The following is a 13,036-nucleotide window of genomic DNA, read 5'->3' as shown; positions in this document are numbered from 1 at the left end:
CTGTGAATTGCCTCACAGCTGCAAACTAAGAATCACAGAACTGATAAGGGACTTGTACAAATTACCAGTTTGTTTGGAGACGAGTGCTCTTTGCTATACCAAAAGAGGGCTTGGTTTAAGTGAATTTTCATTATAAAGAACATTGTTTTGAATTTTCAAACGTGTGTGTGTCTGAAATTTGTACCTGTGAATTTTTGGGAGGAGTCTACCAGAGAGCCCGACAGAACACAAAGGAATGCTATTCCATAGATGATATACCATTTTAAATAATGGCGAAAAAGCCCCTGTGATAGTGATTCAAATGGGAGTGTCCCAGGCTCATATTCCCATCCAGAGATAAAGCTTCAACTGGGATGAGTTATGGCAACTACAAGATCTCATTGCTTTCATTGGGCTGATAAAAACAGCCTTGCATCATAAGGACCACCCCCTTTGAAAATGTTCCATTACATGTAGAAAAAGAGATTGGCTTGCGGCATAATGTGGTGACACTGTTTTCGTCAGTCTGGCAGTTCCACTGAAACAAAAAGTACAGTACCTTCAGTTTTCTAGAGAAAAAGATGAAATGAAAAACACACTAAATTAAGCAGAATGTCTGCTTTTGAATATTTTCAGATTGTTGAAAGTGTCTTGCTGTTTGTGCGTTTGGCAAAAGACAGAAGCTCAAAGCCTGTTGGCCATATTAAATCAATTGCCATTTGCTTTACTAGGCCTTTTAGAATAGAATAGAATTTTATAGGTCAAGTGTGTGATTGGACACACAAGGAATTTGTCTTGGTGCATGTGCTCTCAGCGTACATAAAAGAAAAAGATACATTTGTCAAGAATCACGTGGTACAACACTTAATTATTGTCATAGAGGTCAATTGTTGCTTGAATGTTTACTTCACGCCTTACCTGTATGTGATTTAGGCACATTTCTTATCACTGAATCTCTTAATTGTGTTTCAAGAGATGATGGAGGAAAAGTATATCAGTGTTTTCCTTCTGAAAGGACAGTGTACAGCAATAGATCGGCTTTAGTAGGCTTTGCCAAATTTATTTCTGCAGTTTGAATATGAAATTGTTCTTTCTAAGTGGTTCAGGGTGAAGCCTAAATGTCACAGAGAGGCTCTAGATAATAAGATATTCAGTCCTCAGATGTCTAGACAGCAAGTGATTTCGTTCGTGTCTTGGATAAAATATTTCTTGCCAAAATTAAGCAATAGGAATAATATATTTGTATGCCGCCCCGAGTCTTCAGAGAGGGGCGGCATACAAATCTAATAAATAATAATAATAAATAATAATATATGTTGTGGTAATCAAAATTCTAGCTCGCATGTTCAGTGCCAAACAAACTTGTGAGCTGCCCCGAGTCCTCAGAGAGGGGCGACATACAAATCCAATTAATAAAACTATGACTATTGGAACAAAATTTCAGATCAAAATGCATTCATAATTAAATTCAATGAGTTTGAAGTACCCAAGTACCAAGGTGCCTCTGTCTGTCTGTCTATCTAAATAGATATAAAAAATTAATAAAATGTGAATCATGAATTAAACACAAGCTGTAACAGTCTCTTGTTTTAAAGAAAGTTCTTGCAACACTTCGTCTTATCTACATTTCCTGGTTTTGAAATGCAAATCTTGTATAGAGTGTGCGTGCACTGTACCAGAGCTGTACAAATGTGTACAATTGTTTTCAAAAGCCTGTGTGATAAACAGACAGCCTTATAGCTAAGAAAATACTTTTCTATGATAAGTTCCTTTTATATACTCTACTGTACAAAGTATAGTTTTAACTGTGTAATATTTTCTTTTCTCCTGATGGACTATATAATTCTAATTTCTACAAATTATGTTTTAGGAAATTCATAAAATCTCATCATGGGTGCTGTGGTGCTGGATGACAGTCCATCTGGAGTTAAAGCCCCAGATGGTGGCTGGGGATGGGCTGTACTCTTTGGGTGCTTTGTCATCACTGGATTTTCCTATGCCTTTCCGAAGGCCATGAGTGTCTTCTTCAAGGAACTTATCCGGGACTTTAATGTTGGATATAGTGACACCGCATGGATTTCCTCTATTTTGTTGGCTATGCTCTATGGAACAGGTAAGCAGCTAGGAAACCAAAGGCACACCTCATTTTTTAAGAGTATTCTCCTCTGAATCATTGTAATGATTATAATAAAAATTAGCCAGCATTAGAAAGCCTTAGATAAATTATTATGGGTAATTGAGAGAGGAATTAACACAGCCTCTTCAATTATAATGTAGAAGAGATTACAGAAAAAGTGAAACTAATGAAACCTCAAAAGCAGAAACCACTATTTTATCAAACTTTGGCAGATATTATATTTGATTTTATTGCAACAGATCTATTATCAGCAATACTTTTAATGTGGTAATTATGAATGTATCATGAATGAATGTCTCATTCTCTATTTACTTAGTAGATATTGTAAAGAAATTTGCAATGTATATTTGCTGATCCTGCATACAAGTAGTCCTTGACTTAGAAAATTTTTAGTGACTATTTGAAATAGTAATTGAATTTTTAAAAAGTGAATTACAATTATGACCATTGCAACACCCCTGATCATATGATCAAAATGTGACTGCATCATTCACTTAACAACTGCAGCGATTTGTTTAAGAACTATGGCAAAAATGTATGCAACTCACTTAACAATAGCTTTCTTAGCAAAGGAAATTCTGGTCCCAATTAGTGTGGTATGTTGAAAACTCCCTTGTATTTATAGTTTCCATATTTTCTTAGAAAAAGTTAAGGATGAAGCTGAAAAAGGGGCAAATCTGAAAGACGTTCATCAGGATAAAAAAAATTGTTTAGGTTTAAAACTTTGCTTTACAAAGAAAAATTCAAGAGCAAAACCAACAACATAAATAAACAAAAGAAACACAAAGGAAAGCTTTCTGAAATAAAGGACATACAGTCACTATACTGTATATATACTAGCATGGAGTGTAGACTTTTTCCAGCATGGAATGGGGGGGGGGGGGGAGAAGCCACTTTTGCCAAATGAATCTTCCAGCATCAATTGTGGACCCAGGGATATTTTTGCCAATTCTGACAAAGGCTGGAAAAGAAATACAAATTTCCACCATTATTCTGGGCATGTTACATCACAGGCATTTCAGCACCTGTTTATTTTCTTCAGGTCCCCTATGTAGTGTGTGTGTCAATCGGTTCGGCTGCCGTCCTGTTATGTTGACTGGAGGCTTCTTTGCCTCAGCTGGGATGATCATCGCTTCCTTCTCCACTAGCATCATTCAGATCTATCTTTCTGCTGGTGTCATTACTGGTAAGTAATCGCAAATGTCTTTAGTGTATCGGCAAGCAAAGGGTTAATTTAACAATGCATACTAGTGATGGCAAGTGATCCCAAAGGTATTTTTTTAAAGAGGCAACTGGACTTTCTGGTTTTTCTTTTAAGACATTTCCCTTCTCATCCAAGAAGCTTCTTCAGCTCTTCTTAGGTGAGAAGTGAAACATGTTCAAAGAAAAACCAGGAAGTCCAGTGGCCTCTTGAAAAAGAACCTTTGGGAGAGCCATGACCTGAATGGCTGAGAATCTCCATAGACGTGATGGTGTGTTAAGTGGGAAAGAAAGGCCGCGTAACCTCCTCCCTTTGAATGTGCAGGGAGACTTATTTGCAGCAGAACTCCTAAATGCACATCATGATCATTGTAACATGTTTTAGACATTTGCAGCAGAACTCCTAAATGCACAACATGGTCATCGTAACAACCTCCCCATCTTCCCCATCTTCCAAAGCAATTCTTGATAACATCCTTGCTCTCCTTCCTTCAAGCAAGCAGTAGGGCCAGATGTATAAGAGCTTTGTTCTGGCTGAGCAGCATTTCTCTTTCTTTCTTTCTTCAAATACCTATACGGTGTGTCTTTTTGTTTTTCTAAAGTGGAATGTTTATTTTAAGGCAGACACCAAAGGAACGTACATCACCAGTTCCATAAAAACAAAAATCAATCATTTATTCTTTGACACCAGTGTCAGAAACCTTGCTCAATACCGGCAGCTCCAGATTTCCTTCTGCCTAAATGTCAACATATATTCACAATGATAGATGATTGTAACCTTTTTATATACACTGCTCAAAAAAATAAAGGGGACACTCAGAGAACACATCCTAGATTTGAATGGATGAAATATTCTCATTGAATACTTTGTTCTGTACAAAGTTGAATGTGCTGACAACGTGTGAAATTGATTTGTCAATCTGTGTTGCTTCCTAAGTGGACAGTTTGATTTCACAGAAGTTTGATTTACTTGGAGTTATATTGTGTTGTTTAAGTGTTCTCTTTATTTTTTTGAGCAGTATATATATTTGATGGGGAATTGATTGCCTGCATCCTCTGTGCAGTTAAACATTATATCTATCTATCTATCTATCTATCTATCTATCTATCTATCTATCTATCTATCTATCATCTATCATCTATCTATCTTTATCTATCTATCATCTATGTATCTATCTATCTATCTTTATCTATCTATCATCTCTCTCTATATCTATCTATATCTATCTATCATCTATATCTATCTATCTATCTATCTATCTATCTATCTATCTATCTATCTATCTATCTATCTATCTATCTATCTATCTATCTAATTTGACTTCTATGCCGCCCAATCCCAAAGGACTCAAGGCGGTTTATAACAATATAAGATTACCATATAGAATTACAAATAACAATAAAAAAGAAGTCAAGGAAAAAACAATCTAAATTCTAAAACCCTAATTAAAACTCATAACAGAGATTTAATTTTACTCTTGTTTTTAAACTAGTGCTTCTCAAATAGTGGGACGCGCTTCCCTAGGGGGGTACAGAGCGATGCTAGGAGGAATGCATGACTCAGGGGAATGTGCTTTTTTTGCCCCAGGGAGTAGGATGCGTGTCCCACCTGACACTTGTAGCAGTGCCTCTGTCGTATTCCTCGGCATTGTGTCCAGGGCAGCCTGTTCTAAAAGGAAATGTTCAATCAAATTTCTCAAACCTGCGAGACGTTTTCTTTTAGAACAGGCTGCCCTGGACTCAACGCTGAGGAATGGATGGCGGTACTGGTACAAGTGTAGGTAGGACATGCATCTTGTGGTCCATCCCGCCTGAACTGCCACCCCCAAATTGTGCCCCACTGTCACGGTGGAGAATTGGGAGGGTGCAAAATGTTTATTTCTTCCTTGGGGAGCACAGCAAATTGCGAAGCAATGTTTTAATCACTGAACTTGATTAGTGTTTTAAATTGTGTCCTTTGTTTACTTTTTCCCTTTTCTCTCTCTCCAGGATTGGGCCTGGCCCTTAATTTCCAGCCATCCCTTATCATGCTGAATCGCTACTTTAGCAAAAGGCGGCCTTTGGCCAATGGTTTGGCTGCAGCCGGAAGCCCTGTGTTCCTCTGTGCTCTTTCCCCCCTGGGGCAGATACTGCAGCATAAATATGGATGGCGAGGGGGATTTCTCATCTTGGGGGGGTTGCTTTTGAATTGCTGTGTTTGTGGAGCTCTGATGAGGCCTTTGGAAGCTCCTAAAAAACAGGAAGCTTTGAAACCAACTGAGAAACAAAGCAAGAAAAAACTATTGGATTTCAGTGTTTTCAAAGATATCGGCTTTGTGATCTATACAGTGGCTGCATCCATTATGGTGCTAGGCTTATTTGTGCCTCCAGTTTTTGTAGTCAGCTATGCTAAGGATCTGAAGTATGAGGACACCAAATCCGCTTTTCTTCTGACAATTCTTGGCTGCGTGGATATTTTTGCGCGACCTCTTTGTGGAATACTGGCTGGCTTGGAGTGGGTTAGGCCCCGCTGTGTCTACTTCTTCAGTTTTGCTATGTTTTTTAATGGTTTCGCTGATCTCATGGGCTCCTTTTCTTCCGATTATGGCGGCCTGGTGGTGTTCTGTATCTTCTTTGGCATTTCCTATGGAATGGTTGGTGCTCTTCAGTTTGAAGTTCTCATGGCTATTGTTGGTACACAGAAGTTTTCAAGTGCCATTGGCTTAGTTCTTTTGGCTGAGGCAATGGCTGTTCTAGTTGGCCCGCCTTCAGCAGGTAAGTACTTCAGTTAATTAATTAAGGTCAGTTATTCCATTTTTATGGAAAGAGAGAGAAAAAAAAGATGTACTGGGAAGGAGGGAAGGAATAAGAACTCTGAAACTCCCACCCTGTGTGAGTTTTGTTTCCCTCTTTTATATTTTCCTTGCTGTTGTCTGAGAATTAAGAGGTCAATTTGCTCTTCTGTTCTCTTGCAGGTAGATTTAACATAATTGAAGGCCAAAAGCAAGAACATTTATTTATTTACTGAATTTCTATAAACCCCCCCCCCCAGCTCAGTCAGTGACTTTGGGCTACTTACCTTTCAATTTACCTCAGAGTTGGGAAAGAAATGGAGGATTGTTTCAATGTAAGCCTCAAAATAGAGAGAAAAATAAAGAACAAAAGAGTTGCAGAATGTGGATCAGGTGGCCCACCTCCTAATTAGTATTAAATAGTAGGCAATTTGGTGTGTGTGAGTAAGATAGAGAGAAAGGGAGAGATAGACAGAGACACAGAGAGAGATTTGGTGTGTGTGAGTAAGATAGAGAGGGAGGGAGAGATAGACAGAGACACAGAGAGAGAAATGAAGTAGCTCTCCAGAACTTCTATTCTAAATTATATGACCAAGGAAATAACACTGTACTTTCAAACCTATTAGAGCAGAAGCAGATGCAAAATCAGAGAGAGGAGAAGGAGTCAAAGCGTGTAAGCTAAATGTAATTTGTGTGCAGCCTATTCGAATATGCCTTCTTAATGCATTGAAAATGAAGAACTCAAGAGGAAGCTCAAGAGAATTTTAAAAAAACCTACTTCTTTCCCAAATAGAGCTTAATAGAGCACATCGTTCTGTGATGTTCTGTTTTATATGACAATATAGCCTGAAGAGAATTGTTTCAAGTTGAGGTTGTTCAATTCATTAGTCAATGATTTGCATGAATATTACATATTAGCATATACAAGCTAGGCTCATGCTGGCATCTAGGACTTTTCGCCTCCTCCTGTTAGACATGCCTAATTGGTCTCCAGCCTTCCACCTCCAACTATTGGGCTCTGCCTTTTCTCCTTCGCTAAAAGGGCCCAGCCCTTCCGTCACAGCTGCTCCCGTCATAGCTGCTTAGTCACAGGCTTTTGGGCGCACGGGACACTTTGCCGCTAGCCAATCAGAGGACCAAGAACTCTCCTTTTAGTTTGCATGGAACTTTCCTCTTGCTCTCTGCCAGTGATTTTCAACCTTTTTTGAGCTGCGGCACATTTTTTACATTTACAAAATCATGGGGCACACCACCAACCAAAATGACACAAAATGACATCCTAAGACATTCTCCTCTCTTTTTCCATCCCTGTCTCCTCCCCACCCTTGTGTGTGTGTTTGTGTGCATACACACTCTTGAACCATTTCCAGAAACAGGTGAGGGCTGGAGTTTTTTTCTCTCTTATTCTTTGGGTGCTTTTTATCATACGCTTTAAATCAAGAGTCACTTCTCTCTCTCTTTTGTTTCTCTCTCTTTCCTCTCATTCTCTGTCATAATCATTTTCTCATTTCTCTTTTTTCCTCCCCTTTTTGCTCATTTCTCTCTCTCTCCCCCTTCCTCTCCTTTTTTCTCTCTCTTGCTTTCTCTCTCTCTCTCTTGCTTTCTCTCTCTCACTCTTGCTTTCTCTCTCTTTCTCTCTTTTCTTTCTCTCTTTTCTTTCTCTCTCTTGCTTTCTTTCTCTCTCTCTCACTCTCACTCTCAGCAAAAAGTTGCGAGACCGGAACCTGAGCTTCCTTCTTCGCGGCACACCTGATCCTGTCTCGCAGCACACTAGTGTGCCACGGCACACTAGTGTGCCACGACACACTGGTTGAAAAACACTGCTCTATGCGTCCACTAGTTTGCACGGAGGGTTTCCAACCCTTCCCAAATCTTCTGTTCTGTTTCCCTTCACTCTGAAGAATCCCACCACCTTCTCCCTCATTCCAGTGAGAGAGGAAAGTTGGAGATTCATCCCTTTTGCTCTCTATGTCTCCTCCATTCTTGGTCCTTTGATTGGCTGGCAGCAAAGTGTCCTGTGCGGCCAAAAACTCGGGGTGAATAGGGTTTTGTGCCTGTTCGAAGAACAACCTGTGACTAAGCAGCTGGGAGGGGAGGTGCTGTAATGGAAAGGCTGGGCTGAACAGCTAGGGCAGAAGGCTGGAGACCAATCAGGCCTGGCCAACAGGAGGAGGCAAAAAGTCCCATTCCGCTCATGCTGTCACCATAGCTTCTTTATTCCTCTACCTCCCACTAACCTTTTCACAAAAATTCTATCATTAGATTTATCCAACAAGTTTCTCCCAAATGTATTCACTTCAGCTTTCTAAAATGATTTAAAATGCAATAACTCTAGATTTAACTGAATTTGCTGTTAAAAGATACACATTTTGTATTTCAGGCAAACTCCTGGATGCAACTCACAAGTATATGTATGTTTTTATTTTGGCTGGTATTGAAGTTGTTACCTCCTCTGTGGTGCTGGCTTTAGGAAATATCTTCTGCATCAAAAAACCTGCAGAAACAGACCAAAAACACGCTGAACAAGAAGGGTTAAATCAACTACCTGGAGAATCCAAAGTGGACTCTATTGAAGTGGAATGTTTTCTGAAAGATGAAAAAAATGGGAAAGTTGTAACCAATCCAGAAACGTGTGTGTGAATGTTACCAGAAATGAATGCCAAACATTTAGAGAAAGATCCAGAAACTTTTAATATTTGTATTTATTTTGGTAATAAGCTTTGCTTAGGATTGGGCCATTATGTTTGGGAACTAGAGATCAACAAACTCACACAATCACTTCTTGGAAGCTGATTTGTTAGGGAGCTTTTCTCCCTGTTTTAAAAGAAGGATTGATCTTCAAGTTAATTTGCTTGGCCATAACTACTACTGTAAACTAACTCATGGCCTTCTAAACACATGTAGGGATCCTGCTTTGCACTACCAGAAAACATTCTCTGGGATGGAAGTATTTTATTAGAAGAATGAATGTGTAAATGTTCCTGTAACGTTCCTGACATACTTAATGTTTTTGTATCTATACAACCTCCAAGTATCTTCCACGATTGTGTCTGATTTAAAGGGAATAGTTACCAAGAGATCAACCCTATTTTTAATCTTATAGGATGCTGAGTTTTTAATAATGTTGGTTTCACCAATATATTTTTATGCATTTATATTGTTTTAATCCTCTTTTTTTACTTTAAGGATTATATGTGCAGAAGAAAGTTGTTGTGACGTGTCTGGGGCTTGGGGAATCAAACAACTATTCTCAAATGGAGGTCAAAACAGAATGAATTGTGATTAGTTTTCATAGGACAACAGACTGAAAGAGCTATTTTAGTTTCTCTAATTGCCTGCTGTTTTTCAACTTTAACTGCAGGCTCTTATGAACATGCCTTACATTAATGGTTTGCAAAACTTTCTATGACCCAGGAACAGCAGATGGATATGGATTGATATGTCAGCTCTCAACTTTTCTGTAGTGACACAGGAGTTTATGTCTAGCTGTATTTTTATAAAGGAGAAAAAAATATTTCTAAATATTTTATCATGCCCATTATATAAATCATACGGGATTAATGGAGTTGGCAACTTTGACGACTTGAAGGAAATAAAGTGAGGAAATAATGTAGTGTAGAAAGGAAATAAAGATTATTTTTGTCACCCAAAGTCTTCTAAGAAACATTCACACTACAACCTATGCCTTCTGTGGCCTGGGGTAGTGGAAATTGGCCCCACAATGTTGCATTGGAAGCAAGAGTGGCTGAGATTTCTTCACAAGGAAAGAACTTATGAGATCCCTCTATTCTGAAGGACACCAATGGAAGCAAACTTATTATTCATGTTTTTTGTTAATTAAATGTTTTGATTGTCCATTTATCCCAATGAAGATGGACTTGTTCTGTTCTTCTGAACAATTCTTTAAAGTGACCTGTTGACTTCGAAGGCTAATTGTGGTATTCCATAGCTAAGCTGCAAAATTCCATATGTTCCCTAGAGAACTGTTAGCTTTTTGTATATTTGTTACCATCCAGTGGATATTTAAGTCTTTCAAAAAAAATATTCCAGAGAACAGCAGTTTCTTAGTCCTAAATGAATTAGAGAGAGAAGTTAGAAGTTTCCTGAAGATGGGTTCCAGCATCATCCCGAAAGCTCAGAAGATATAATTTCTGGTCTTAGTGACCCACCAGGATTGAATCCAGCAACATTATCCTGGGACACGTATATTTGCTAAATGAATTACTTTCTCTAGCTATAGTAGTCAGATGACTTTATGCATTACTTCATTTATATACTATATACCATTTATTGTCAGATGCCAATATAAGATCCCTGCTACAGTTTACATAAGGATTACAGGTGCTCCGGGCAAACAAATTGGACTGTTTGGCCAACTCAGTATTATACCAACTTGGTAAGGAGAGAAACTTGGCAAAACTATTTGTGCCGTAGTTCCTGCCATAGAATTGGATATTTCTAGTCTTACAGCAATTTTAGATTCCAATGTCTTTCAGCCCCAATCAGTCGTGCCACAAAATAGAGTCCCATTATCTGGAGAATGGCATGTTGTCCACCATTTCTGCCTATCATACACATGTGAAAGAATCTATGCTCTGAAAAGAAATGTGTCCAGTCAACACTGTGAATTTCAAAAGTTATACAATTATGATTCCCAGTCAACACAGTCGGTTATGGAAATTCTAATTTCAACACAACTGGAGGGAACTAAATGGGGAAAGATTGGTTTACTAGTTCACTAATGTCAGAAGAAAAATGTGCTAATATCTTCATGTTTACCTGGGAACACTGGAAATGATTAGTAGTAGAATTTTGACGGTTTTTCGAACCAGCAGATAATTTGTGTAGAATAATTTATCTTGTTATATTTCTTAATTTGCATCTTAAATCCAAATTCTTATTTCTTATGTGATTACCAAAGATAAAATATTTTTTTTAAAGAATATTTCAATAATATTAAAATACTAAACAAAAATACTGACAGACCTGGCCAATTTCTGTCATAATATTTATAAAGATTAAATCTATTTACTATCCTATAGTATTCTTTTGATAGAAACTTCTTTTTTGGATGTGAATTTAGTAGCAAGGGCATATTGTCAAAGCCTGGCAGAATTATAATATAGAATTTGATCAATATTTGCTTTACAAAGATTGGAAATATAAATCAACCTATTTTTTTATGAAATAAGATATTATTGTTCAGTGTTAACAGCTTATAGAATAACTCATGATGCTAAAATGCTGCAATGATATTATCACACAATACCATTGTAATATATTTAAGTTTTGACAATGAACCTAAGGTTGTTATGGCATTTGTATGATGACATTATCCTATGCCATCACTGCCTCCCCCTCCTGGCCATGGACAACTATGCTCAAGGTAGCAAAATGTTATTTATGTTGGAAACGTATTGCATTGCTTTCAAAGGAAATTCAAAACTCAAGAATTGCAACAAACAGGTCACCCACCTCGTTGAACAAAAGAAAACATTACTGTGCTCTTTTTCATATATTTGGATGTAGTGAGAAATGAATGTTTGGTGTCAATCTCCATGTAATTGAATTAAACCCAAGTTAAAAGGTGTGAGTCTCAAGTCCTTCAATTTTATTTTTTTGTGTACCCTATTTGTTTGAGAATATGCTGCTAATTCACCTGTGTGGAAGGATTTTAACATTCCCCTGCTTCTGCAATGAATGAGAAATTTCCATGCGCATAGCAGCGGATCTATGTCTCTGGATTTTCTGTAGTAATCAAAAACATCAACGGAGGCCCTGTGTTAAAGGATTTTAAAAATATTTTAAAATACTGTATTTTTAAAATATGTGTTTTTATCTCATTGGAGCAGGCATGGTAATAATTAAATCAAATATTCTGGAACAAGGGAACAGAACTTTTTAGCAACAAATTGACTTTGTTTCTTTTAACACATAATCACTGCTGAAAATTTTAATTCGTTGGCGTAAGTTATACTAGAATTTATTAAATTATTTTAATATACAGTGGTACCTCTACTTACGAACTTAATTCATTCCATGATCAGGTTCTTAAGTAGAAACGTTTGTAAGAAGCAACAATTTTTCCCATAGGAATGAATGTAAAAGCAAATAATGTGTGCAATTGGGGAAACCAGAGGGAAGGTGGAGGCCCTGTTTCCTCCCAGGAGATTCCTAGAGAGGCCGCACGGAGGCTTCTCCCCGCCTTTTCCGGCCCTGTTTCCTCCCAGGAGATTCCTAGAGAGGCCCCAGAGGCTTCTCCCCGCCTTTTCCGGCCCTGTTTCCTCCCAGGAGATTCCTAGAGAGTCCCCACAGAGGCTTCTCCCCGCCTTTTCTGGCCCTGTTTCCTCCCAGGAGATTCCTAGAGAGGCCCCACAGAGGCTTCTCCCTGCCTTTTCTGGTTACAGTTTCAGAGGCTCGGGTTTGTAAGTGGAAAATGGTTGAGAAGAGGCAAAAAAAAATTGAACACCAGGTTCTTATCTAGAAAAGTTTCTAAGTAGAGGCGTTTGTAGGTGTACCCCTGTAGTAATTGTTTGGGGGTTGATGAACAATCTGAAATTTCATGAAGATGGAAATGAGCTGAACAATTTGCTCTAGGAAAAGGGTGGGGAACTTGTCCTCATTGTCTCAATCAACATAAATTAATGGGAAAGCCAAGGAACTGCAGGTCTTATCTTGGGGAAAGTTATGAGGAGCCACAAATTCTCCATCCCTCCTTGGAAGGGAGGGCAACATAGGATTAGTATATGAAGGGCAGAGGTGAGTTGCCTCCGGTTCGTACCAGTTCTTTAGAATTGGCAAAGGAAATTTGGCACCGCTCGCCGAACTGGCAGCAATGACCAGTGGTCCATGCTCCTGAACTGGTCCTCCATTTGCCGCGGATTGCAAAAAAAATCTACGCATGCACAAAATGTGCAATTCTGACCCAATGTGATCTGGTAGGGAAGTA

The 13,036-nt window shown here is 38.4% G+C and overlaps 1 protein-coding gene across 3 annotated transcripts in view; it reads left to right on the top strand.

The window, feature by feature from the left end:
* The window catches only part of SLC16A3 (solute carrier family 16 member 3), a 28,337-nt gene extending 16,662 nt beyond the window's left edge, over positions 1-11,675 (top strand). For all 3 annotated transcript variants that reach the window (XM_070740047.1, XM_070740049.1, XM_070740048.1), the window contains exons 2-5: positions 1,850-2,092; positions 3,159-3,302; positions 5,306-6,070; positions 8,468-11,675. In XM_070740047.1, the coding sequence (XP_070596148.1) occupies positions 1,870-2,092; positions 3,159-3,302; positions 5,306-6,070; positions 8,468-8,727 (1,392 nt within the window). In that variant the 5' untranslated portion in view covers positions 1,850-1,869 and the 3' untranslated portion in view covers positions 8,728-11,675. The remainder of the gene's footprint in view (positions 1-1,849; positions 2,093-3,158; positions 3,303-5,305; positions 6,071-8,467) is intronic.
* The last annotated feature ends 1,361 nt before the right edge of the window (positions 11,676-13,036 follow it).

The sequence above is a fragment of the Erythrolamprus reginae genome, chromosome 2, assembly GCF_031021105.1.
Source record: "Erythrolamprus reginae isolate rEryReg1 chromosome 2, rEryReg1.hap1, whole genome shotgun sequence".
In the NCBI taxonomy this organism is placed as follows: Eukaryota; Metazoa; Chordata; class Lepidosauria; order Squamata; family Dipsadidae; genus Erythrolamprus; species Erythrolamprus reginae.
This window is presented reverse-complemented; position numbering and strand designations above follow the sequence as displayed.